At 46.1% G+C, this 26996-nt stretch overlaps 4 protein-coding genes across 8 annotated transcripts in view; 2 read left to right on the plus strand and 2 right to left on the minus strand.

Moving 5' to 3' along the window:
- The window catches only part of Ctdnep1 (CTD nuclear envelope phosphatase 1), a 15366-nt gene extending 6219 nt beyond the window's left edge, over window positions 1–9147 (minus strand). The window contains exon 1 of one of the 2 annotated variants that reach the window (XM_015504392.2): window positions 9096–9147. The gene's annotated coding sequence lies outside the window, so the exon portion shown is untranslated. The remainder of the gene's footprint in view (window positions 1–9095) is intronic. The other variant, XM_048797959.1, reaches the window with a different exon arrangement.
- On the plus strand, window positions 555–6554 carry Elp5 (elongator acetyltransferase complex subunit 5). Of its 4 annotated transcripts, XM_048797958.1 has the most exons (9): window positions 555–678; window positions 1110–1170; window positions 1258–1338; window positions 2041–2162; window positions 2751–2971; window positions 4690–4871; window positions 5286–5381; window positions 5490–5590; window positions 6225–6554. In XM_048797958.1, the coding sequence occupies exons 4-9, from the start codon at window positions 2071–2073 to the stop codon at window positions 6337–6339; spliced, it is 807 nt and encodes a 268-aa protein (XP_048653915.1). In that variant the 5' UTR covers window positions 555–678; window positions 1110–1170; window positions 1258–1338; window positions 2041–2070; the 3' UTR covers window positions 6340–6554. The 4 variants fall into 4 exon arrangements, with proteins under 4 accessions (XP_048653915.1, XP_015359881.2, XP_015359882.2 ...); XM_015504395.2 differs by lacking the exons at window positions 555–678; window positions 2041–2162 and adding an exon at window positions 871–951; XM_015504396.2 differs by lacking the exons at window positions 555–678; window positions 2041–2162 and having other exon boundaries at window positions 962–1170; window positions 4690–4793.
- Window positions 6854–9077, minus strand: Cldn7 (claudin 7). Its single transcript, XM_015504528.2, has 4 exons — window positions 8413–9077; window positions 7486–7650; window positions 7294–7378; window positions 6854–7195 (listed from the first exon to the last, which is right to left on the minus strand). The coding sequence occupies exons 1-4, from the start codon at window positions 8633–8635 to the stop codon at window positions 7033–7035; spliced, it is 636 nt and encodes a 211-aa protein (XP_015360014.1). The 5' UTR covers window positions 8636–9077; the 3' UTR covers window positions 6854–7032.
- Window positions 9148–24065: 14918 nt separating the features above from the next.
- Slc2a4 (solute carrier family 2 member 4) overlaps window positions 24066–26996 on the plus strand; it is a 5961-nt gene continuing 3030 nt past the window's right edge. Inside the window, exons 1-6 of the mRNA XM_015504397.2 lie at window positions 24066–24472; window positions 25754–25870; window positions 25983–26155; window positions 26248–26372; window positions 26485–26600; window positions 26713–26875. Of these exons, the coding sequence (XP_015359883.1) occupies window positions 24440–24472; window positions 25754–25870; window positions 25983–26155; window positions 26248–26372; window positions 26485–26600; window positions 26713–26875 (727 nt within the window). The 5' untranslated portion in view covers window positions 24066–24439. The remainder of the gene's footprint in view (window positions 24473–25753; window positions 25871–25982; window positions 26156–26247; window positions 26373–26484; window positions 26601–26712; window positions 26876–26996) is intronic.

The raw sequence follows: 26996 nt of genomic DNA on the forward strand, positions 1-26996 counted from the left end.
GGAGAGGGAGGGGGAGGGGTAAGGGAAAGGGAGGGAGGAGACGGGAGGGGGAGGGGAGGGGAAGCGGAGGGTGGCCCGCTGCGCAGGCGCACTAGGGGGTTGCCCGCGGGAAAGAGGCGGGCGGGGGCAGAGGCGCGCGAAGGGCCGCGGCTAGAGAATGGGCAGGCTGAGCGAAAAGAGCAGGGTAGCAAGGGGAGGGGGAGACGAAAGGCGCGGAGCGCTGGACCGAAATGGCCTCCCCCTCCCCGAGGTCGGCGGTCTCTTAGCCGCTGGGGAGCGGGGCTGCAGCTTCTGCAGCTGGATTTCCCACTCTGACAGGCGCCATTTTACCGCCCAGAGGTCTCCCTCCTCCTCTCTTTCCCCCCTCCTCTTCCCGTCTGACACTACTTCCGGTGGTGACGTGCATTCGCTTCACCGGGACTAAAGTTCCCCCTACTCGGTCTTACGGGGGTAGGGATAAGGAAAGCCCAGCGCGCCCCCAACAACAATTCGATATTGCGCAAGCGCCGAAGGCGACCGGGGGGCGGGGACTGGAGCAAAGTCTTGAACAGCGTGGGCGGGGCGGAGTGACGTCACTTGCCCTGTGGCTCTGACCGTCGAGGGAGGGATGTGCGACCCCCTCCCCTTCCCTCAGACAACTGTCCCAACGGCTGTTCCCGCCCCAATCATTGTGAAAATGTAGGCTGTGGGTATCGTACCTACGTCTGTGCGCTAAGGCTCGGGAGGAGCCATTTCGCTTAAGCTCTCCTGGGAATACTGAACATAAAATCACCTCTCATTCCGGCCTTTGCCAGCTCTTAATTGTGGGAGGAATGAGTGCCCCGCCCTCTCACCCGGAGCGGGCGGGGCTGTGGATCGTGACGCCATCAGAGAGCGTCGTAGTAGGAGTGGGAAGCCAGTCAGAGATGCTGGATTCTCTGTTGGCCCTGGGCGGCCTGGTGCTGCTTCGCGGTAGGAAACTAAGGCACCGGAGGTTCCGGGTCAGATTTATGGGGTGGAAATGGGAAGGAAGGGCCATAGGTCATAGGCTAGGAGTGGAAGTCGCGGTTGTTTTATGAAGGTGGAAACCTCAAGGTTCTCAGTGTTTATTCTGCCCTCGCTTTCCTTAGATTCCGTGGAGTGGGAGGGGCGGGGTCTTCTGAAAGCGCTCATCAAGAAATCTGCACTGCGGTGAGTAACAGGCAGCGTCTCCAGTCCTTGCTTAAGAAGGGAGCCAGTGCCCCACTCTTAGACATTCCCCTCTCATCTCTGCCTTAGTGGGGAGCAAGTCCACGTCTTGGGCTGTGAAGTGAGTGAGGAAGAGTTTCGAGAAGGTTTTGACTCCTGTGTCAACAGCCGGTAAGTACAAATTGGGAGAAATTTCATTAGATGTGGGGCCCCTGTTGTTAAGAGACTTTCTTAACAGCAACAAACATAAAAACCCGGTCTGGGTCGCATGCCTGTAATCCCAGTAACTCGGGAGGACCCCGAATTTGAGGCCAGCCTCAGGCAACCTACCGATACCCTTTCTCAAAAAGGGTTTGTGAATGTAGTTCAGTGGTAGAGCGCCAATGGGTTCAATCCCCAGTACTCCCCAACACACACACACAACACAACACAAAGGTAGGCCATATTGTTGAGTAGTAGAGACCAAACTGGAGGATAAGAATGAATACTCTCTGCCTTTTGAGTCATTCAGAATCTGGTAGTGCTTAATTCAACCATGCATTCCAGACTTTGATCAACACTGACTGCAAACTTCTGAGGGTTTTGTCCTAGGGGCAGAGGGTTCATTGCATGTGCAAAACTAGGAAGGTATGATAAGACATATCATGAAAGGTGGAAGAGCTTCCCAAAATAGCTGAGGTCATGCAGATAAAGAGGTAACTTGATTGTAAAAGATATAAATTTTCAAACCACTCCTCAAAGTCAGTGGGGAGTGGTTTGAAAATTTGGCAGGAGAGTTGATAACACCATGCCTGTGTGTGTGCTTGCCTCACACGCTAGGCAAACACTCTACCACTGAGCTACACAGCCCCAGCCCTATAATCTTTTTTTAAGTTATTGAGAATCGAATCCAGTGCCTTACCCATGCTAGGCAAGTGCTCTACCTCTGAGCTACAACCCCAGTCACTGTGTGGAGAATGGATTGGAAGGAGGCAGCCTAGAGACAGAGAGACCAGGTAGGATGGCTATTGCAGTAATCCAGGTTCAGTGTATACATACTGTGTACCAGTTATAAACCATGTGTGCTGCTATATAGTGGGGATAGAACAGTGAACAACATTGTTTAGAATTTTTTAATATTTATTTTTTAATTGTAGTTGGAAACAATACCTTTATTTTATTTATTTTTATGTGATGCTGAGAATCGAACCCAGGCCCTTGCACATATTAAGCAAGTGCTCTACCACTGAGCCACAACCCCAGCCCTTGTTCTAATGAATTTTAAAGAGAATAATGCTGTGAGGTGACCAAGGTCTAACTCAAGACAGAGGCAGTACAATTGGAGAGTTTAGAACAAATGTAAAAGTAGCTCAGTAGGTAGAATTCCCAGTTAGGTGATTTTGTACAAGTAGCAAAGCCAAGCTTGGAGCTTAGGCTATTGGACGCTAAAGTCTGTGCTCTCAATCTTAGGTTGCATGTCCAAGAGCGTAAGCTCCAATATTTAAGGTATTAGCGAAAATTTAAAAATAGAGCCACAAAGATAGGATAAATTTGAGGTGGCAGGGGAAAGGGGTAATATTATGTCTCCTATTTTCCCTTTTCAGGCTGATTTACTATGACCTCTTCAGAGACCCTCTCAGTTGGTCAAAAACTGGGGAGGCTTTTCCTGAGGGACCCCTGGGAGTCTTGAGAGCCATATGTAGGAGGACAGATCCTGGTCCTGCCACCATAGCTCTTGATTCACTCAGCTGGCTTTTGCTTCGTCTTCCCTGTTCTGCAGTCTGCCAGACCCTCCATGCTCTGAGCCATCAAAACTCCTACCCTGGTGAGAACCCTCCTTACCCTTACATATCTCCACCTGGAAGGCAATATTCCCTTTTCCAACCTAAGAATCAGCATCAAGACTCAGGAACTTGGGAGGCAGAGGCAGAAGGATCACAAGTTTCAGTAAGATCCTGTCTCAAAAAAGGGTTGGGGATGTAGGTTGGTGGTATAATGCCCCCCTGGGTTCAAGCCGCAGTTCCACCAGGAAAAAAAAATCCAGCATCAGCATCAGTTGTCTCTAAAGACTTTCTTACATCTTCAACCTTTTGGGGGGAGTTTGTTGTTGTTATTGTTTTTAGTTTTTTGTACCAGGGATTGAACCCAGGGATGCTTAACCATTCATAGCCCTTTTTTATTTTTATTGTGGGACAGAGAAGATGCTAAGGCTAGTCTTGAGCTTGCGATCCTCTTTCCTCAGCCTCCAGAGTTGCTGGAATTGCGGGTGTACCCCATCACACCCAGAATTTTTGACTATAATCTCTCTTTTTTTTTTTAAAGAGAGAGAGGGAATTTTTTGATATTTATAAGTTATTGATAGACATTTTATTTATTTTATTTATTTGTTTGTTTGTTTGTTTATATGCAGTGCTGAGAATCGAACCCAGTGCCTTACCCATGCTAGGCAAGTGCTCTACCTCTGAGCTACAACCCAAGTCATTTTTTTTTTTAGCATTTATTTTTATTCATTCACTTAACAAACATTAAATACATACAACATATAAGGTTCAATAATGGAAAAATAAAGTCTAACTTTGTAGTTGGGTCCTTGCTCCCTGGGAGCTCAAATTCTTATGCAGATAAGTATACAAGGTAGTCTGATAAAGACTAGAATGATTTAGGAATATATGTACAGGGTACCTTAAAGAAGGAACCATCCTGAAGAGCAAGGCTTAGTCAGACAGATTTGGCCCAGGAGTCAGGAACATTGGGACTAGCCCTAAAGTACACTGTGGATATTAGAATGAGATTTCGAGTTAGACACACCTAACTTTGTATTAAAGTGCTTGATCTCTCAGCACTTCAGTTTTCTCTGTTTAAAAAAAAAAAAAAAAAGTGGGGGATACGATGGTGTTAGAAAAAAAAAACACTTGAAATTGCCATATGGCTTGATCTAAAATTGCTGACCTCTGTAAAAACTAAAATGTTGTGTTAATGTTTAGTGCAGAGCCCAACACTCTTAATCCTCCCAAAAAGGGAAAGAAAGGAGGCCCTAAGATCTTAGGAAATTACAAAAAACTGCAAGCAGTACATTGTGTAAGAGATGAAACTGAAAAGTTTGTGGCTATCAGGAGCCAAAAATGTTTATTCCATCCTGAAGACCATGAGGAGCGGCCAGAGTCAGTGGTCCCTTGATCAAATTTGCACTGGAGTAAGAACATGTATGACAAGAAGCTGGGTACACTGGTGCATGCTTATAATCCCTATGGCTCCCCTGCGATCCCAGTGCATGGGAAACTGAGACGGGAGGATCTCAAGTTTAAGGCCAGCCTGAGCAACTTAGACCTTGTCTCAAAATAAAAAAGGGCCAGGGGTATAACTGAGCGGTAGAGTGTAGGGGCTCATAGCTAAGCAGTGAGATTGGCTAGGGTAAGTCAGGACTGTGGCAGAACTCTGATGGAATGTGGGCCTCTCCTTCCTTTTCTTCAGTATTTGCTACCTCACCTCAACCCTAAATGTTCACTACTTTCCTTCATGCCCTGCATTTCCTTTTCTCTCCAGGTGATAGTTCCCCAGTAAAGCAGGTGCATGTATTGGGCCTGCTACATGAAGAACTTCATGGCCCAGGCCTTGTGGGAGCACTGAGCAGTCTTACCCAGACTGAGGTGATTCTGGGTGGTTTAATGGGCCAAGCCTCAGCCCATGTCCTCTTTCGGAAGCCCCAACAGCGCCCAACTTATCAGGTTAGGAGAAACAACAAGAACAACTAGAAATTAGAGTCAGAAAAAGGGTTGGCATGATGGAAAGAATAATTTAAAAAAAAAAATTTTTTTAATACTTTCCTGTTTTATTTTGTTGGTTGTGTGTGTTAGAGAGACAGACAGGTCGAACCCAGTGCCTTGCACTTTGGTAGGCAAGCACTGTACTACTAAGTTACATCCCTAGCCCTAGAAAAAGATTTTTTAAAAAAAGACTAGAATAGTTATTAGTGGGAAGGAGGAACAAGTCTGTAGGGAGAGACTTAAAGGAAGGCTAGGGCTGAAAACAATGTGTTCAGGTGATTGGGGGCTGAGGTGAGAGGTCCTGAATTCTCTAGTTTGTTCAGTGGGATGAAAAAAAAAAAAAACCTTTTTAACTCTCTTCTTTATTCTCCTTAGACTTCGTGGTTTTCCATCCTTCCTGACTTTAGCCTCGACCTCCAGGAGGGGCCTCCCCTAGGGTCCCAGCACCACCCAGATCCTCATACAGCTCTGGTACCTAAAAGCTTGGGATCTGGCAAAAGTAGAATAAAACTGCAGAGGTTGGGAGTGGAGTCAAGGATTCAGGAATGAGGCCAAGTGGCAGTATCTTTTTACCTGCAGGTGGACCCCACAACTCATTTGACCTTTAACCTTCACCTGTCCAAGGAAGAAAGAGAAGCCAAGGATAGCCTGATTCTGCCCTTCCAGTTCAGTTCTGAAAAGTAAGGCTGGAGCCTAAGTGCTTGGATCCCCAGCATCTGAGGTGGGGTGAAGACTGGTTATTGATTAACCTCTCAGACTTTATAGGAGCTAAAGTCCACTTCCAGATATAAGCCTGGGGAGTGGTTCTGTACCCACCCATATCTCCCATAATGGCGGAGGGTCTTCCTGTCTTTTATCTCCATTTCAGCTATGGATGGGTTCTACCTTCATAATTGTCCCCAGAGTAATCTTGCTCTGGGCTGAGCCAGAGCAAACCCTAAGAGGTAACTTTATTCTGCCAGCAGTGCTAGGACATAGGACAGGAAGATGCATGGGTGTGGCAAAGGCTGGTTAACAAGGGCTTGGTAGGTGCCTCTTGTCTGAGCCCAGTGTGTGGGTGGATGAAGCAAGACCGCTGCAGAATCCTTCCCCTCAAGCTGCTAAGAACAGAGCTTTATTAAATAAGAGTAGTACTTATGCCAAGGTCAACTGGTTCTTTCTTAGCCCTAAATAATCTTGGAGGTCAGAGGAGGAACTGGGACCAAGAAAATGACACAAGCCTAGTTTGGGTTGCCTAAGTGAGTCACAGGCACCTCTAAGGGGGTATCCAGACTTGACCTAATAACCACCTCACTAGCACCAATTCTCCCTCAGACAGCAGGTTCTACTGCATCCTGCGCCAGGCCAGGCTACCAGCCACATCTTCTATGAGCCAGATGCTTATGATGACCTAGACCAAGAAGACCCAGATGATGACCTTGATATTTGACTGGCCAGACTTGACTACACTAATGGAAATGGGTGGGAGTGGGAGGACTGTGGTCCCAGTTTCTGTACTGCCTTTGTTCCTTTGTCTATGGAGGTCCTACCCTATGAGGTAGGAAGCAGTATCCGATCAGAACAGAAAGTGGGATGAAGAGATAGCATAAGGTGAGGAAATAGGAACAACCCCCCCATACCTAATAAAATCTTTTATTAATTTTTTTTGTTGTTGATAAAAAGGAAATGAGTGGTGGGCAGTGAGAGTGAATGAGGAAAGCCAAGCTCTTGAGTCTTTGGAGTCCAGTCTAAGCATTGGGTCTGAGTCACGATGAAAATTAAATGAGCAAGAGTGGCCTGGCACACAACTGGTCCTCTACAAGGGTTTGAATTGAAGTAAATGTACTTTAGGTACCAAGCTCCCTCCAAGGATCTGAGTGGGAAGAATCAGGCACAGAAAGAAAAGAAAAAGCCTACTTTCCAAAACGTATTTTTTATTACTGTACAAAAAGCACACTCTCCCCACTTTTTGTCTCCTACCCAACCCCCTCCCCCCCAGAGGACTGTACATGGTGTACAGGGATGGAGTGACCAGGAGGCCTTTGTCCTGCACTCTGCCCACAGGCTGAATCCTCTGCCCTGGGTCCTTTGAGTCATTTGGGCATGCCCACAGTTTGTCAGGCTGGGGCATGGGAGTCCCACCTCACACATACTCCTTGGCAGAGTTGGACTTAGGGTAGGAGCGTGGTGCACGGTACACAGCTTTGCTCTCCTGTCCAGGACAGGAGCAAGAGAGCAGTGCACCTCCTAGGAGGACCAGAGCAGACCCTGCCCAGCCAATAAAGATGGCAGAACCAAACTCATACCTGTGGAGAGAAAGGATTGAGATCAGAAACCTGGCCTGCCTCTGCCTTCCTATCCCAAGAACCCATATTTGCTTCTTAGACAGGGATCCCAGACTTACTTAAAATTCACAGGGACGGTGGGGTTATAAAAGTCTGTGACAATCTGATGACCATACCAGGAGCATGCTACCAAGGCTGCAAGACCTGGAGAGAGAATAAGTATTCCAATATTGTGAGGGTCCAAACCAGCACCTTCTCCAACCACTTCCCACAAGGGCGAGAGGAGAGCTGCCTTTGGACCTATGACTCACCTGCTACGATGAAAATGATGCCTCCAGTCATAGCTATACGGGCCTTTTTTACTTTATCGTCTCCCCCACAGCGTGTGCACTTCATACCCATCGTGGCCACAAACATAGCGAGGAAGCCCAGCACCAAGGATAACACCATGAGGGCTCGAGTGGCCTGCATGGCCGCTGCAGAGGAGAAAAGACGCCGTCATTGCTGGAAATGGCTGGCAGTCTTGGCGGGGCGGGCCGCACCCACTATTCCCTGAACCCGCGTCTAGCGGTCGCTAGATTCTGACGCCCTCAGATGTCTAAGGCCCTACCTCCAGCGGGCAGGCTCCCACACCCTCGGGACAACGTAGCCTTCCAGCTCGCGCCCCGCCCTTTCTGCTGAGAAACCCGCCCGGGGCGCCAGGGTTTCGATGAAACTGCTCCGAGTAGGGGGAAGGGTAAAAGGGGGCAGCCAGAACCTGGGCATAGGCTGAACATCCTGATGCGCGTCCCAGCCCTGGTCCCGCCTTCGGGGCCACGGGCCTGCGGCTTCGGCTAATCGTCGGATAAGATTAGAGGCCGCAGGTGGCCGCCCACGTCTGACAAACTGCCCAGCTGCGCAGCCCTCGGTACAGCCTCAGCCCCGACCCCCTTTTGTCCAAACTAAAAGGGCCGGATAACACGGAGGCCTTGGCTGGCCCAGGGCGGTGGGGAGATGACGACCCAGGCTTAGGACTCACTTGCCCAAGCCCAGGTGGAGGCTTGTGGGGGCATTCGAGGAAGAGCGCAGGTTGCAGGGGTATCAGCCCACGTGCGTCCATCAGAACCCCGGCTCGCCCCAGCCCAGCCCCATTGCCCCAGCAAGACCACTTCGACTTCCTCCTGTCCCTGGCAATCAAGGCGCCTGGCCGGGGGACCTCGGCCCTGCGCGCGTCCGCCCCGTCGGTCCCGCGGCCTTACCTGGCAGAGCAAGCACCGAGTCGTACATTTTGCAGCTCATCATGCCGGTGCTTTGTGTAACGCAATCCATCCACAGCCCCTTGTACATGGCCTGGGCCGTGATAATGTTGTCGCCTGCGTACGAACTCATCTGCCATTGCGGGATGGCGGTGCTTGCCACCAGGCCCACCCAACCCAGCATTGCCATGGAAAAGCCCAACAACTGCAGGCCTGAATTGGCCATTTCCGCCCTCAAAAAATACGGGACGCCGGACTGGCGACCCTACGAGACAAACCGAATCCGGGGGTCAACCCAACAAGACAACTTGGGGTGGTGTTTTAAGTAACCCAAAGAAGCAAAAATGTTTTTGACCGGATGACTTCAAATCTTCTTGTCACCCGAAGTAAACACAAATCGACCCCTCGGGTGGAGTGACGGTCTCAGTAGAGGGAACAGGCTATGCCCGAAGATCTGGTTTCAGACAAAAGCAGTCCCCGAAGGTCAGGCGGTTCTCTCCGGCGCTCTCAACGAACCCTACCAAACAAAAGGTAGAGGGGCCGTTTGGGTGCGGTTCCCAGAAAGTATTAGGCCTATCGGTCCAGGGATTCGCTGCGCAGGAAAGGTTGCCGGGCAGTGAGCGGGCAGGTGCGGGCGGACAGGTGCGCGGCGCACCTGAGTATATGTAGGGAGTCGGGGACGCGCCCCCGCGGACCGGGAGCGCGGGAGGGGGGGCGGGACCAGAGGGGCAGCCGAGGGTGACCTGACGTCACTGAAGGGACACTCACCTGAACCGGAAGTCCTGGCCCCCACCCCTCCTTGCCCAGGTGAAGAGGAAGAAACCTGAGCAGCAGGGTCACGCCCCTCCACTTGCCGGGCTTTAACTACAGGTGGCAACGTCTTCTCAGGAGTCTGAAACTCCCAGTCAGCCCCTCCAGACTGGATTTCCCACTCGCACCAGGGTACCCCTTCCTTCCCTTCTTCTCAACAGGTGCGCTTGGGAAGCTGCGGAGCCAGATCTGGGGAGACGCCCCTGGAAAGGCTCGGCGCCACCTTTTCCCTGCAGGTTTATGCCCCAAGTGTTCTTCGTCCAGCCCGCCTTTCGACTCCACCCTTCGATCTTCTCCTCTTTCTTTTGTCTCCACCTTCAATGGGCCCTGACCCAATCCCGGAAAATCACCCATTGCTGCAGACTTCTTGAAGTTTCCACTCCCAGTGACATCTCCCCAGGACCCCTCCTCTTTACTGCCGGCACCCTCTAGCTAGGCCCTCCTATAGTCAGCGAGCTTCTGGGCACGGCTCTCCAGTAACCCCACTTCCTGGTCCTCTGTTCCAATCCTTGACATACTTAATGCCTGAGCCTGTCAGTATCCCCTCCAACATCAAGGCTCCTGGCAGAGGGCAGAAACCACTGAGGTGAGCCTGCAGAGGGTGGGGAGAAGGGTAAGCCTAGATCAGAATCTCGGCTACACCCATCATTCCCTTCCCTTGGAGTCTTTTCAAATTTACCCTCCACTTTCCTCACCCCCTCCCACGGCTAGCACATTTCTCTCCCTTGTTCTTATCCTGGGCGGAACTGTTTGTGTCACTCTACCATCCCCTCACCATTCTGTCCTCCCCAACATCTGGCTCTCCAAAGTGGCCTTTGATTCCACCCTCATTCTTCCACCTCACCCTCACATTCTTTCTCACTCTCTCCAAGCTTCTGCCCCATCCTTCCTCCCAACATCTCTTCCAATCATCTGCTCATTCCTCTCTTTGATCATCTCCCCCTTCTTGCCTTTTCCATTTTGTAGTTTCCTGTTTCACTCCCTCCCTGTTAGTTTACCATTGTACCCAATCTCCAATCCTTTGGAGCCCAGCCCTTTTCATCTCCTTTGTGCACATTACTGCCTCTCCACCCCTTTTTCTTGCTGTTGTCTCCCAGTCTACCTCTCTTCCAACCTCCTTGCACCTTTCATACCCCTTTCTTAATCTGGTTCTCTCATTACATTTTCCTCTCTTCATTTTTTCATCTGTTTCCTCATATCTTCCATCTATATTCTTCTCAAACATTTGTCTGTAAATCTTTCCTTGATTTATTCAATGAACATTAAAGAACACTCTTGTTAAGCTCACTAATCTGCTTTTGTATAAAATGCAGACCTTCATGAACTCTTTGTCATTCATATTTATTGTAATTTTTGATTAGTGGTGAGATTCTTTTTAACAGGTTCCTTCCAGCTCTAAAAGTCCATGTTCCCCTTTGCTTGAGTGTATCTAACACCTCTCCAAGCTCACTGCCACCACTACAGGGTAATCTGGACACTGTAACTACCTCACACCCAATCTCCCCATCTTCACTCTTGTCCTTCTAAAATCTGTTCCCCGGAGTGATCTTTGTTTACGAAATTAGATGTGTTGTTTTCTTTTTAAAATATTTTAGTGGCACTCCTGTGCTCATAGAAGTAAATGCCATACCATGGCTTACCTGGCTCTGTGCCTCAGCCAACACTGGACTTCTCTCTGTTGGTGAAATGTACTATATAACTTCTGGCTCAGTAAAGCATCTTTGAACACTCTGTTCTCTATGTCTGAATACTCTTCTCCATCTACCCCCACCCTCTTTCCTCTACCCAGCTAACTGATTCATTCTTCAGCTATCAGCTCAAATATCACTTCTAGGAAGACTGGCCTGATTGCCCCACCCCAGACTGCTCAATATTCTCATGGCTACGTCACTTTTTTTCAAAGCCTTATCATAGTCTGAAACTATTTTGTGTGCTTATTGATTCAATATGGGTCTCCCTATTGTATGGTAAATTCCATGAGGTTACAGATGTGTCTGGATTTTATCACCAATGAATATTTGATAAATGAATGAATAAATTTCAAATAAATAATATTTCACCCACTGTTCAATAACTACTTTCTGAATGTCTGTCATGTGTGTCAGGCACTATACTTGACCATAGGGATACAGCAATGAACAAAAGAGATAAGGACACTATATTCATGTAACTCATTCTCTAGAAGGAAGCAAGTAATAAAGACATAAAATGGTAAATGTTTTGAAGGCAATGAAACAGGGTAATGTCATGAGGCTGGGTCCAGTCTCAAGGGAGGTCAGAAAAACTTTCTGAAGAAATTACTTTTAAATAATGAGCCAACCAGGAGGGAATCATATTATAAGCAGTAAAAAGAGCAAGTGCAGAGGCTCTCTGTCAATTGTCCCTTTGAGACTTGTCATCACTAATTTAAAGCAGGATTTCTTAACCTTGGCATTATTGACATTTGGAGTCAGATAATTCTTTGTTGTCCTGCACATTCTAGGATAGTTAGCAGCATTCCTGACATCTTTCAATTAGATGTAGTAGAACATTCCCTCACACCCTAGTGCCACAATTGAAAATGTCTCCAGACATTGCCAAATGTCCTAGGGAAAAGAGGAGCGAAATTTGATTTGTCCCAGTTAAGAACCATCAATTTATGACACCACTGAGCATCAGTTTTGTTTCTTTTTTCTTTTTTTTTCCTCTTTCTCTAGTAGCCTTGAAATAAATAGCTGGATTCAAGGACCCACATGAATTGGATTGGCAGAATATACCATGGTTGGGTTTTTCTAAAAAAAAAAAGAGAAGAGAGTGATTATATATTAGATCATGATATGAATAGGGTAAGAAGAGGAATAAACACAAAAAAGGGTTGGTGGATAGTGAAAACTGTAGGGTCAATGTTTTAAAAGTCTCCATGAGGTGAAAGGAGTAGGGAAAACATTAGTAAATAAACTAGAAAACCAGGAGGTAGTCATGAGAGGTTGTTGGGTAAAATAACAAAATCATTTAGGGGCCTTAGGGGCCTAAAGAAGGGCTGAAGAGAAAGATCATTAGAGATAAGACTGAGAGGTTGAGAAGCTACAGTTAGATGGATTACCCAGAGGGGTTTGGTTTGGTTTGATTTGGTTTGGTTTTTGAAACAGGTCTCACTAGTTGTGCAGGCTGGCCTCAAACTTCTGGGCTCTAGCAAATCTCCTTGCCTCAGCCTCCCAAGTAGCCGGGACTGCAGGTGGATGCCATTTGCCCACCAACTCTCAGGGATTTTGAAGTCAACAACAATGATGATAGGAAAATAGGTGTAAAAAAGAAGATAATGAGCCAGGTGCTATAATTATCAGTGCACGTGGGTGAATGCCCAAACTCTTCAAGATAGAACTTGGAAGGAGCAGAAGATTTTGAAGAATGAAGGGAGAATAATGGTCTATCTGCAGCAGTCTCAGAGAGCAATACTCTCAACTCCAGATTCTGAGGTATGTGAAACAAGACCCAAACAAGCCTTTATAAAGAGGATTGCCAGGCAGCCAGGCACAGTGGTGCATGCTGGTAATCCTAGCTACTCAGGAGGCTGAGGCAGGAGGATCACAAGCCCAAGACCATCCCAGGGAACTTAGTGAGACCCTATATCAAAATAATAAGTAAAGGGCTGGGGTTGTGCTCATTGGTAGAGCGCTCGCCTAGCATGCCTGAGGCACTGGGTTTGATCCTCAGCACCACATAAAAAAACAAAATAATGTGTCTACCTAAAACTAAAGATACATAAATAAACATTTAAAAAAAATAATAATAATAAATAAAGGGGCTGGGGTTGTGGCTCAGTGGAAGAGCACTTGCCTGGCATGTGTGAGGCAGTAAGTTTGATCCTCAGCACCACATATAAATAAATAAAAAATAAAGGTACATCAACAACTAAAAAATATTTTTAAAATAATAATAATAAATAAAATTCAGGCATAGTGGTGCATGTCTATAATCCCAGCAATTCGGGAAGCTGAGGCAGAAGGACCTCAAGTTCAAAGCCAGCCTCACGGGGCTGGGGATGTGGCTCAAGCAGTAGCACACTCCCCTGGCATGTGTGCGGCCCAGGTTCGATCCTCAGCACCACATACAAACAAAGATGTTGTGTCTGCTGAAAACTAAAAAATAAATAAAAAATTAAAAAAAAAAGCCAGCCTCAGCAACTTAGCAAGATCCAGTCAAAAATTTATATAACATAAGGGGGCTGGGGATAAAAAAGAATGAAATTGGGGCTGGGGTTATAGCTCATTGGTAGAGTGCTTGCTTAGCCAGTGTGAAGCACTGGGTTCGATTCTCAGCGCCACGTATAAATAAATAAAAGTCCATTGGCAACTAAAAAATATATATTTATTTAAAAAAAGAATAAAATTATGGCATTTTCCAGGTAAATGGATGGAACTGGAATCTGTCATACTAAGTAACATAAGCCAAAACCAAAGGCCAAATACTCTTTCTGATATGTAGATGCTGACACACAATGGGGGAGGTGGATAGAAGTTCATTGAATTAGACAAAGGGGAAGGAAAGGTAGGGAGAAGGGATGGGAATAGGGAAGACAGTAGAATAAGTCAGACATAACTTTCCTACATTCACACCTGTATACAACACTAGTGTAACTCCACATCATGTATAACCACAAGAATGGGATCCTAATTAGAATAAGTTATACTCCATGTATGTATAATATATCAAAATATATTCTACTGTCTGTATATTTTAAAAAGCAGAGGGGCTGGGGATGTGGCTCAGTGGTTAAGCACCCCTGGATTCAATCTCAGATACCATGAAATAAAATAATATATTTTTAAATGGGGTTAGGGATATAGCTCAATGGTAGAGTATCCCTGAGTTCAATTCCCAGTACTTCAATAAACCTAAAAAAAACAAACAAACAAGAGAGAGAGAGAGAGAGAGAGAGAGAGAGAGAGAGAGAGAGAGAAAGAAAAGCCAGGGAAACATGTCTTCCAGACAGCCAGATGTGTCAGTACCATTTAGGAAAGAAATATTCAGGGCAGAGGCTGGGAGTAGTGTCTAAAGTTCAGATCTGTGGAAAGACACCACAGAACAGGGATGGCTGAGATGATACTTTGAGATAAACAAGTTGGTATGGGAACCCAACCAAACTGTTTGTTTCTATGAAAAAAAATCTTCTGGAAAAACTGATAAATGAATGAACTTTGGAATCTTGCAGTACTATTTTAATATTATGCAATATTATTTTAAACTATGGAGGATGGACTGGGGATGTAGCTCAGTGAGAGAGCATATGCCTAACATTTGGGAGACCCTACATTTCATCCCCAGCACCACAAAAACAAAAGCCAAAACAAAACCTTTTGGGGCTGAGGTTACATTTCAGTAACTCTTAGCATGCAAAGGCCCTGAGTTCTATCCTCAAATAAAAAAATTTTTTAAAAGTATTATGAAAATTAATTGAGCTGGGCATGGTGGCACATATCTGTAATCCCAGCTACTTGAGAGGCTGAGGCAGGAGTATCACAATTTGGAGGCCAGTCTGGGCAATTTATCAGACCTTATCTCAGAATGAAATGAAATGAATTGGGGTGGAGATGTAGCTCAGTGGTAGATCTCTTGCCTGGCCACTTGCTGGGTTTAATCCCAGAACTGCAAAGTAACTAACCAAATGAGTGGAATATAATACTGCTATGCCTTATGCATGTAATAAATTTTAAGTGTTCTTTTTCCTTAAAAAAAAAAAACTAATTGGTCATCTATTATGATGCTGGTCATACCAAGAAGTTACAGATCTAAGGCAAACAGAATATTCAGGTTCTTGTTTGTTTTCTTTTTGCAGTACTGAGGATTGAATTCAGGAGTGTTCCACCACTGAGCTATGTCTCCAATCCTTTTTAACTTTTCATTTTGAGACAGGATCTCACTGAGTTGTCCAAGCTGTCTCTGAACTTATTATCCTCCTGCCTCAGCCTCCAGAGTTACTGCAATTACAGGTGAGCACCACAGGACCCAGCAGGTTCTAATTCCACCTCATTCAGGACTTTATTCTCAGGCCTCCATTGTCTCACCTGTAAAACAGGAGCAATAATGTTTTCACCTGCTTAGGAAGCAAGAGGCTGGACCAGGTAATCTCCTGTGGTTCTTTTTTTTTTTTTTTTTTAATTGAACTCAGGGCCTCATTCATGCTAGGCAAGCCCTCTACCACTGAGCTACATGCCTCTACTGTGATTCATTCTGGAGTGAATATTTGAGATATGGATTTGGAAAAAGATTGACAAAGTAGCCAGCTCATAAGACTAAGATAATCTTCCTCTGAAATCAGTTAAAGATAATTATGAGACAAGTATTGTAAACCCATTTCTTCTGTAAGCATAGATGAAAAAGTCCTTAATATTACTTCACCAAATGTAAAAGTGTATTTTATTACACCACAAACAAGGATAGTTTATCCCTGGAATGCAACTGTTTCATTATTACAAGATCCATCAATGTAATTTATCACATGAATAAACCAAAGAAATAATCGTAAGACTACCCCAATGATGATTTTAAAGAGTATTTGATAAGGTTCACTGTCTGCCTAAGAACTCTTAGCAGGGGCTGGGGTTGTAGCTTAGTGGTAGAGCCCCTAACCACCTTAGCTGAGCCCCTAACCACCTTAGCAAGAACCTGTCTCAACATAAAAAATAAAAAGGGCTGGGAATGTGGCTAAGTGGTTAAGTGCCCTTGGGTTTGATTTCTGGTATCAAATCAAAAACAAAACCAAATAAATAAATATAAAACCAACAAGTTTGTTCAGGAAGGTTGCTGTACAAGATCAACCTACCAAAAACAAATCACTAGCATTTTACTACACCATTAATTATAAGCTAGAAAATGTAATAAAAATAACTCAATTTGCATCAGTGTCAAAAATTATAAAGCATCTAGGAATTAGTAGTATTAAGATTACTTGATTAATCTTATCAGTGGAAAAAGTTTTAATTCTCATAAAGAACACAAAAGATAATCTGAATAAACAGTTTATCCTCTTGAATGGAGGACTTAATAGTATAAAGGTATCAGTTGTCCTCATAATTATTTTATAATTTGATATGCTACCAAAAAAATTCAACTGGTTGTCAAGTACAGTGACCCACCCCTATAATTCTAGTGAGTCAGGAAGTTAAGACAGGAGGATTCCGGGGCTGGGGATGTGGCTCAGCAGTAATGCACTCGCCTGGCATGCGTGGGGCGCTGGGTTCGATCCTCAGCACCACATAAAATAAAGATGTTGTGTCCACCAAAAACTGAAAAATAAATATTAAAACTTAAAAAAAAAAAAGACAGGAGGATTCCAATTTCAAGGCTAGCCTGGGCAGCTAAGTAAGAGCTTGTCTCAAAGTGAAAAATGAAAAGGGCTTGGAAAGTAACTCAATGGTACACAGCACCCCTGGGTTCAATCTCCAGTACCTCCCTGCAAAAATTAAAAAAAAAAAAAACCAACTAGTGTCTTGTTTTGTTTTATACAAATCTTTTTTGGGCAGGGATTGAACTCAGGAGCACTTGACCACTGAGCCACATTCACAGCTCTATTTTGTATCTTTTATTTAGAGACAGGATCTTACTGAGTTGCTTAGCACCTGTCTTTTTACAAATCTTGATAACTTTACCCCCAAATTTGTATAGAGCAACAAAAGACCACAGATGTTAAGCAGACACTGAAAAGGAAGAGTAATAAAGAGGGGTCTTGCCCTTCTGGAAATTTACACTTGCTACAAGCATCATGAAAATCAACAGCATGGTAGTATTGTACAAGAACTGAAAAATATACCAATAGAACAGAAACAAGTTAATAGATGACACTTGCATATATCAGATTTGATTTTTTGTGTGGGGGGGAGGGGGTTACTGGGGATTGAACCCAGGGGCACTTTACTACTGAGCCACATCTTCAGCCCTTTTTATTTTGAGACAGAGTCTTACAAAGTTGCCTAGGGCATCACTAAAATTTGATATTTTATAAATATGGCCCACTAAAGGGAAAATAAATTGGATCCTTAACACCTCAAATAAAGATAAACTCTTGCATTATCAAAATAACCTTCTGGATTTTTCATCATTTCACTGGATGAATGTAAAAGAATGTCTTGGGGCTGCAGAGATGGGAAAAAAAACATATACAAATTTTCTTTTTTTTTTTTTTTTTTAAAATAAGCACTCTACTGACTAAGCTATACTCTCAGCCCTGATCTGTAATCTTTTTCTTTTTTTTAATATTTTATTTATTTTTTAGTTTTTGGCGGACACAACATCTTTGTTTGTATGTGGTGCTAAGGATCGAACCTGGGCCCCACGCATGCCAGGCGAGCGCGCTACCGCTTGAGCCACATGCCCAACCACAACATATACAAATTTTCAAACTCAAAAACTAAATGGGACAAAATGGTCATTTTGATAACCCTTAGTAACCTAGAAAGACCCAGTCTGAAACAAAACAAAAAAGGCTAGGGATGAAGCTCAGTAGTAAAGCACCGTTGGGTTCAATTCCCAATATCAAAATAAATAAATAAAATTAAGGAATATTTCAGTGCTGGGGATATAGCTTAAGGGTGGAGAATTTATCTAGGACTGGCAAGGCTCTGGGTTCAATCTGAAGGAGAACAAGAACAACAACAAAAAGATGTGAGGATGCTTCAAGACACTATAGCTAACATAAAAAACTGACCACCTAAGTGTTGGTGAGAGTATGGAGAAACTGGAACTCTCACACTGCTGATGGAAATATGAAATAGTACGTTCACTTTGGAAAACACTTTGGCAGTTTCATAAAAAGTTACATATACATCTATCTTATAATTCAGGTACTTCGTTTTTGTTTTTTCTTTCTATGGTATTGGGGATTTAACCAAGGGGTGCTCTACCACTGAGCTACATCCCCATCCCTTTTTATTTTGAGATAAGTACTCACTAAATTGCTAAAACTGGCCTTGAACTTGCAATTCTCCTGCCTTCTCTTGGATTATAGTCATGAGCCACTGTGTCCAACATAGCCAAGCTATTCTATTCCTAGATATTCTCCAAGAAAATGAAGATGTAAGTCCATACAAAGACACACAGAGATGTTCGAAGCAGCTTTATTTGTAATAATCCCAAACTGGAAAAACCTACATGTCCACCAACAGATAAACGGATAAGCAAACTGGTATATTCATATAATGAAATATCATTTAGCAATAAAAAGGAATGAACTATTTTGTACATGCAATAAAATACATGAATCTCAAATTTATTATTTTTTTGTGGGCAATACTAGAGATTTAACCCAGAAGCAATATAATGTTTAGCTACATCCCCAGCTTTTTTTTTTTTTTTTTTTAGACAGTGTCTTGTTAAATTGCCAAGGCTGTCTTCCAATTCACAGTCCTCCTGCTTCAGCTTCCTGAAGGGGAGGCATGCACCACCATACCCAGCTCAAAATCATTATGTTAAATGAAATAAGTCAGAAAAAAAGAGTACATTCTGTCTGATTCCCATCACATAAAACCTTAGAAAAAACAAATTAGTCTGTAATAACAGAAAGCAGATCTGATAGGTGGGGTTGAAGCTCAGTTGGTAGAGTGCTTGCCTAGCATGTGTGAGGCACTGGGTTCGATTCTCAGCACCACATATAAATAAATAAAATAAAGTCCATCAACAACTAAAAAAAAATTTAAGAAAAGAGAGAAAGAAAGCCAATCTGTGCTTGCCTCAAGAGTTGGTATAAAGGCCAGAAGGAGGGATTATAAAGAAACAGAAGGGGGCCGGGGTTGTGGCTCAATGGTAGAGCATTCATCTCGCACATGGGAGGCCCTTGGTTCAATCCTCAGAACCACATAGAAATAAAATAAAGATATTGTGTGCAACTATAACTAAAAAAATAATTTTTTTTTTTTAAAGAGAGACCCAAGGAGACAGGGTATGATGGATATGTGTCTTGACTGTGGGAATAGTTGCACGGGTGCATACATGTTAAAACTTGTACAGTTGTACACTTTAAATATATGTTGTTTTTTGTACATCAATTATACCACATAAAGTTGTTGAAAAAAACAACAGGGCTGGGGTTGTTGCTCAGCGGTGGAGCGCTAGCCTAACATGTGCAAGGCCCTTGGTTCAATCCTCAGCACCACATCAAAATAAATAAATAAAATAAAGGTATCATGTCCATCTACAACTAAAAAATAAATATTTTTTAAAAATCAAATAAGGGCTGGGGTTGTGACTCAGTGGTAGAGCGCTTGCCTGGCATGGGTGAGGCCCTGGGTTCCATCCTCAGCACCACATAAAGATAAATAAATAAAGGTATTGTGTCCATTTACAACTAAAAAATATTAAAAAAAATAACAATGCAATTTATTCTAAGCATTACATGAATATTATATTATTCTCTTTCATTAAAACCCTAAGATGCAGATACTATTATTATCTCCTTCTCATTTTACAGATGAGGTAAATAAAGCACAAAGAACTTAGGTAGTTTTACAAAGGACACAAAACAGATTTGGGGCTCAGTTTAGGCAATTTAGGCCCACATTCATACTCAAATGGGCTACTTCTAGGTGATGCTGTCTGAGAGTTTACAGTGTCCTGGAGCTTTCTACACTGCTGATAGCATAGACACTGAACCAGCCATTCTGAAGAACAAGTTGGCAGCACATAGTCACATTAGGTGTGAGAACACCCTATGACTCAGCGTTTCTGCTTCTGCAGATATTTATAAATACAGACAGAGTCATAGTCACAGACATAGACACATCTTCCAAAAAAATTCTAACAGGAAGCCTTGCATAGTGGTGAATGCCTGTAATTCCAGTGACCGGGGAGGCTGAGGCAGGAGGATCATGAGTTCAAAGCCAGCCTCAACTTTGTGAGGCCCTCAACAGCTTAGTAAGACCCTGTCTCAAAAGGGGAGTGGGGCTGGGGATGTAACTCAATGGTTAAGTGCTCCCGGATTCAATCCTGGTACCCCCCAAAAAAAAAAATTCTAACAGAGTTCATAATGACCTTGTATGAAAATATTCATTCATTCATATATATATATATGTGTGTGTGTGTGTGTGTGTGTGTGTGTATCCCAAATTGCTGGGATTACAAGCACGTGACACCTGCCTGGTGCCACATTATTTGTTGTGGTTGGGTGATATGGGTGCCCATTAATAGGATTGTTAGTAGGTAAAATGTGTTGTGACTGATCCATGGAGTATCATGCAATAGCTTTGATAATCACAGACCACAAGTGGATTTTACAAACTCAATATTTATTGAAGATAATAAGGCCATGGCCACGGGTATAACTCACATATTTAGCATGTGCAAGGTCCTGGATCTGATTGCTAGCACACGCACACAAAAAGTAAGATCAGAATAAAATATATGACAAGATACTATTTACAGAAATTAAAAATGCCTGCATACAAACGGGGCTTGGTGGCACATGTCTGTAATCCCAGTGGCCCAGGAGGCTGAGGCAGGAGGATCCTGAGTTCAAAGCCATCCTCAGCAGTGGTGAGGTGCTAAGCAACTCAGTGAGACCCTGTCTCTAAATTAAATGCAAAATATTGCTGGGGATGTGGCTCAATGTCAATGGTTAAGTGCCCCTGGGTTCAATTGCAGTTACCAAAATTAAATTTAAAAAAAATAAAACAAAACTCAGTGCTCCAACACACACCTGTAATCCCAGCAATACATGAGGCAGGTAAGCCTTAGCAATTTAGTGAGACCCTGTCTCAAAATTTAAAAAAAAAAAAAAATTAAAAGCATTGGAAATGTAATTCAGTGATAAAGTGCCCCAGGTTCAATCTAAGTACCAAAATAAAATGAAACAAAAAGAAGACATAGATCAGTGAAGACGATTTGCCAAGAACTGTTATTAGATCAGTCTTCTGCACCTAAGACTAAAATATGCAAACAAAATACAGGGAAGGGACAAGGGGGAGAAGGTAGTGTTGTTGAAGCTAAATGGTCAGGGATTCCTCCCTGAAACTGGAAGCCAAATGGGAGATGAAGGTGTGGGTTAGGGACAATCCTGAATTTCTTCTGCCATCCAGCCTCCTAGTTCCTTAGCCTAAGGGCTTAGAAAAACAAAAGTCTGCAGGAATTAGCTCTCCAAGATAGTGAAGCTTAGAAAAGTCTACAATGGGATCTGAGATAAACCAGCCAAGGATTACTATACAAGACCAACATGCACATAAACTACAAAGCAAAGCTCCCTGCTGTCATGTAGTTTCTCTTTTCTATCAATTTAGCCTCTTCCACCTTCCCTGTCATTTTTTTTCCTCTTCTTCCTTCAACTCCTTTTTCTTCTTTTAGCTCCTCTTCTATTTCTCCATTACTTTTTCCATACTCTTTAAACTATCCTGTCTCCTTATATTTCAGTTCTGACTTGCTCTTCCTGATTCCACATTCTCTGGGTTTAAACACCTAGAAAGGTCCATCCCTGAGAAACATCAGGAATGAAACTTGTCCCAAGTGGCAGGTCAGAACCCAGAGCACTGGACCCCAGCTCTGCACCCACTCACTGCACTGCAGTCTGTGCCCCCTTCCTACTCTTCTTTTTAACTCTTGGCACCTTGCTCTGCTGATTTTCTTTCTCCCTGACCTTCTCCTTTGGTAGCATTCCAGCATCCCTGATTCTCCTTTTACCTTCCTGATCAGTCAGTTCCTCTCCTACCAGCAATCTGTTTTCTTCCTTCTGCTTTTAAATGATTGTTGCCATCCATATGCAATAGACCCTTAGTGCATTTATTCAACAAAACTTTGTGGGCTTTTTTTTATTCATTCAACAACAACAAAAAAAGCTGAATATTAGAGATACAGAGAAACAAGATGACTTTCTACCCTTTGCGGTTGAATTACAGAAAGGAGGGGAAATGAATGATAACAGACTATGTGTAAGAACACACACCTTTCTGGAGGAATGTCCAAGAAAGCTTCACAGAGGATGGGGAGTTTTTTTGTTTGTTTGTTTTTTAATGATGAATGCAGGACCTCAGGCTTCCCAGGTTGCAGTGATTCATGTAGCAAAGGCACCAAGTGAAAGAGCACAATGGATTCCAGTACATGAAGCAGTTAGGCCTTGACCTTCAGAGGAAAGGATTAAAGGCAGGAGTAATAGATAAGGCAGAAATGAAAGCAGAAAGGCAGGAGGGTTTGAACTTGACAGGCAACAACAGAAATGTAGTGACTTTGGGGTACTGGGGTGAGGTTAGACATTTTTGCAGTACTAGAGATTGAACACAGGGAGCGCTCTGTCACTCTACTACATCCCCAGCCTCCCCCCCGCCCCTTTTTTTTAAGAGAGAGAGAGAGAGAGAGAGAGAGAGAGAGAGAGAGAGAGAGAGAGAATTTTTTTTTTAATATTTATTTTTTAGTTTTCGGCGGACACAACGTCTTTGTTTGTATGTGGTGCTGAGGATCGCACCTGGGCAGCACGCATGCCAGGCGAGCGCACTACCACTTGAGCCACATCCCCAGCCCCATCCCCAGCCCTTTTAATTTTTGAATTTTGAGACTGGATTGGAAATTGAGAGCCACCTGCCTCAATCTCCAGAGTCGCTGGGATTACAGGCGCCCGCAACAACATCAGTCTTCCAATTTGAAAATTGCGCGCTGCCATCCTTTCAAAGGAAGAGGAAAAGCAGCAAGACCAATCAGGGATATGGTGTTCCAAAGTGGCAGAATACAGAGATAAAATCAGATAAATGAGAAACGGTCAGAACACCAATGTTAGCGGGTGGAGGGATGCTGGACAGTATAGGAGATCAAACATGATCTCCAACATAGGGGTGATAAGGAAGTTAGGACGCGGAGCAGCAGGTTTGAACATGCCGATGGTGTGAACTACCCCTTCACGACGATAGCTGCACACGTGGGTCTAGAGCTCCACAGAAGCTTGGCTTGAACATAACTGAAGCCTTAGGCAGGTAGAATGCCCAGGGACCTTCGGTGTTAGGCTACCCTGGTCCAATACACTACGGCTCCTCGCTTTCCCTCCAGGTGGCACTACAGCCCCGCGCTTCTGAGGCGGGTTTTCCGAGCAGCGCGCTCTCTAAACTCTAGGTGTCCGTCTTTTCTTCCTAGACCCGCTGACTGTGGGTCGCGCCCTCTTCGCTGGGGTTTGGCTGGGGATCCAAACCCGGAGCAGGCTCTGGAGAGAGTGTCGTCCACGCGACCAGCACATGTATGGCGGCTCAGGGACCTCAGGGTTGGCGGCGTGATGGGCGTGAGCACCTGTCCCTTGGGACACCTCGAGGAACCAACGTGGAATGAGTGTAGAGGACGGTGCCAACAGGCAGTGTATGGAACAGGGATGCATGAAAAGAAAGGACCGCGGAACCCATTGTGCTCTATCACTTGGTGGCTTTGCCACTGGACCCAACAAGAACGGAAATTCCTGGCTCCCAGGGCCATCCCGGCGTGGGAAGCTTGTCGCGGACCCTTTAAGGCTCCATCTCCCTGCCCTTCCCCGCCCAGGACAGGCCGGGACACCGGGGACCTGACATTTGGCGGAGTATACTGTGGGAGCTAAAAATAGTCGCCGCTAGGGGTTACTTCGGGGCATTGTTCTTCACACACCCCGCGCGCGCGGGCTCGCACGCTCTGTGTCATGCTATTGGAGTTCTCCCCTCCCCGGGCAAGTACACCTGGTCCATCCCCACGTCTTCGTCCTAGCAGCCTGACCTGCGGCTAGACTATAAAAAAAAAATCCGTTGCTAGGTATCTCGGATGGTGGGGGCGGAGTCCTGACACGTGGTGGGCGGGGCCTTTCGTTTGGCAAACCCTGCTCAAAAAAACTTTATGGCCAGAAGCTGGCGGGAACCCGAGGGGCGTGTCTCGCAGGCGGTAAGGGGCGTAGTTTCCCCCGCCAGCCCCACTAATTCAAGCCAAACTCTAATCCCCAGGTTTAGCGAGGGGGCGTGGCCTTTGGGGTGTGCGGGCTCCTGGCCAATGAGTGTTGTGAAGGGCGTGTCCCGCAGCGGGGCGGGAGTGAAGTGGCGGGGGCTTCTCAGGTCTTTTCCCCCAGCCGGGCTCTGCCAGATACCAGGGAGCCCCGCTGCTTTCTGTCTCCTTCGCTTGTGGCTGTGGGACCCACCAGGACTGCCTTCCGCACATTGCTCCAGGATACCCGTGGTCCCCGCGCCTCTGCCTGCCGGACCGGGGTCAAAGACTTCCCAGTCGCTTCTCATCTCTGAAGCTCCTGCACCTCCAGCTATTCTAAGACAAGATGCCGTCGGGCTTCCAACAGATCCGCTCAGAAGTAGGATTCAGCATGCGGGGGCGGGGTGGGGGCACAGGTCCAGCTTATCCTGGGCTGGGGTCGTGACCGGGGTCAGCAGGGGGGTGTTCCTGCTCAGGCGTAGGGGGTGGAGGTGGGGGGCTGGCTATTTATACCCAGCCTAGACAACCCGTGACTGTCAGATTCCAATCTCGCCAAGAGGCAGAGTGGGTATGGGGCACATTTCGGGAGCTCAGGCCGCAACTAGATTATGCCGAGTTCAGAGTGCGTCTGCTTTCCGGCTCTGGGGAGTTGCGCCCCATTCTGGGACGCCCTGCGCTCTATCCAACTTGGGAAAAGCCTCCACATCCGGGAGGATCTGGCCCCCAGTAGCTGTCCTCTTGTCCCGGCTCACAGGCAGTGTTTCGAGGACTGGAGGCTCTCCCTGGGCCCCACCCCCCACTCCTGGCGGATCTCCAGGACGCTGAACTTTCTCTTGGCCCGTTGTGGGTGGAGGGGTAGAGGGGAGTGTCAGCCCCCCCCCTCCCCCAGCTCAGGTTTCTGCTCGGAGACAGTCTGTGCCGCCAGCGAGCAGCCACCACTGCCACCGCCCCTCACGCCACCATCCCTCCCTCTTCCCTGGGCATGGCTCTCCCTGGCAGAACCCCGGCACAGCCCCCAGCCCTTGGTTGGAGCTTAGAAGGGGAGGGGAGGCCAGGGCAGAGAAATAGAAGGCCACCCCCTGAGGAATGACCTGGATGTCCTTTTTGGAATTGCCCTTCTTGGGCCTGTTGGGGGCCTCCTGTAGCTGACTGAGAAAACCCCCAGAGAGGAGGGAAGAGAACAGTGGCTGATGATAATGCATTTGTCAGGTTATAAAACTAGCACTATTAGAGTTACTGTAAACATTCGGTTTTGATTTTCACAACACTTTCACTGACAGGTAAGCAAGGCAAGCAACATCACCCCCAGCTCACAGAAGAGGAAACTTAGGTTCAGAATGGGAAAGTGACTTGCCCAAGGTCATACAAATCTGAGCCTGTCCCAAGGTCACAGGGAAATTCAGGCTTAGGTCCTCAAACATTTCTCTGCCTGTGGACTCAAACATTCAGTTTCTCCTCCATGCCCTGGTTACCACTGGGTTCTTTGTGCTCCTGTTTACATTGAGATCTTTGTGCAATTCCTAATATGGCCCAGTTTCCCTCACCCAGCATGTTGGATGGAACCCAGCATCTTCAGGCTCCAGCTGGGCCCAGGCCCCTGGGGAAAGGAAAAAAAGCATGATTCCACATGACATGTCCCTCTCTGCTTCTGTCTGTCCAGGATGGGGAACCTCCTCGACAGCGAGTGACTGGGACCCTGGTCCTTGCTGTATTCTCAGCTGTTCTTGGCTCCCTGCAGTTTGGCTACAACATTGGAGTCATCAATGCCCCACAGAAGGTGAGGGGCCTGCAGCTAGCAGGGTAGAGGTGCCCAAATCAAGGACAGGGGAGACTTGAGGGGATGGAAAAGGAAGGGTTTGCAGGGAATCACTACTATGCTGTCCCTCCAGGTGATTGAACAAAGCTACAATGAAACATGGCTGGGGAGACAGGGTCCTGAGGGACCTGGCTCCATTCCACCAAGCACCCTTACTACCCTCTGGTCTCTCTCCGTGGCCATCTTTTCTGTGGGCGGCATGATTTCCTCTTTCCTCATTGGCATCATCTCTCAGTGGCTGGGCAGGTATGGGGTTGGAGGGCAAGGGTGGGGGTTAGGAAGGGAGCCACAGCATGGGTCCCTGATACTCACAGCTCCACTCTTTATTTGCTCACTAGGAAAAGGGCTATGTTGGCCAACAATGTCCTGGCGGTGCTGGGGGGTACCCTCATGGGCCTAGCCAATGCTACTGCCTCCTATGAGATACTCATTCTTGGACGGTTCCTCATTGGCGCCTATTCAGGTACCCGTGAACACCACAGCCCTGCCATGAATCTAGCTCTCCTTCACCATACTTGGGTTTCCAAATGGGAGTGGGCAGCTGTACTCAGCCCTTTCGTCTTCCCTCTGCTCAGGGCTAACATCAGGGCTGGTGCCCATGTACGTGGGGGAGATTGCCCCTACTCACCTTCGGGGTGCCTTGGGGACACTCAGCCAACTGGCCATCGTCATTGGCATTCTGATCGCCCAGGTAACTAGGCTTGGCCTGGTGGGAGACTAGGCAGGGGTTAGGTTAGGGTGGACCTCCAAGGTCCATCAGGAGGCATGAGTCACCTGCTTTCCTTCCCTACCTTCTCCCATAGGTGCTAGGCTTGGAGTCCATGTTGGGCACTGCTACTCTATGGCCACTGCTCCTGGGCATCACAGTACTTCCTGCCCTTGTGCAGCTGGTCCTGCTGCCCTTCTGCCCTGAGAGTCCCCGCTATCTCTACATCATCCGAAACCTGGAGGGGCCCGCGCGAAAGAGTGAGCTCACACCCTGTGTCTAGCCGAGACCCATACCTCCACCCATACCTCCACCCTAACTTGCTAGTACCTGTCCTCCTCTCAGGCCCCATCAGTCCTGACCCTCCCCTCCCCCCCCCCC

Source organism: Marmota marmota, unplaced genomic scaffold (assembly GCF_001458135.2).
Source record: "Marmota marmota marmota unplaced genomic scaffold, marMar, whole genome shotgun sequence".
NCBI classification, from domain to species: domain Eukaryota; kingdom Metazoa; phylum Chordata; class Mammalia; order Rodentia; family Sciuridae; genus Marmota; species Marmota marmota.

Excerpts from the sequence above, each read along its gene's own strand:
- Cldn7 (XM_015504528.2), bottom strand. The coding sequence starts at position 8,635 with ATGGCCAATTCAGGCCTGCAGTTGTTGGGCTTTTCCATGGCAATGCTG. Across the intron at positions 7,651-8,412 it reads CTCGGTGCTTGCTCTGCCAG|CGGCCATGCAGGCCACTCGA; the intron begins GTAAGGCCGCGG and ends TCTCCTCTGCAG. Across the intron at positions 7,379-7,485 it reads CATCATTTTCATCGTAGCAG|GTCTTGCAGCCTTGGTAGCA; the intron begins GTGAGTCATAGG and ends TTCTCTCTCCAG.
- Elp5 (XM_048797957.1), top strand. The coding sequence starts at position 1,055 with ATGAAGGTGGAAACCTCAAGGTTCTCAGTGTTTATTCTGCCCTCGCTT. Across the intron at positions 1,339-2,750 it reads GACTCCTGTGTCAACAGCCG|GCTGATTTACTATGACCTCT; the intron begins GTAAGTACAAAT and ends TTCCCTTTTCAG. Across the intron at positions 2,972-4,689 it reads CCATCAAAACTCCTACCCTG|GTGATAGTTCCCCAGTAAAG; the intron begins GTGAGAACCCTC and ends TTTTCTCTCCAG.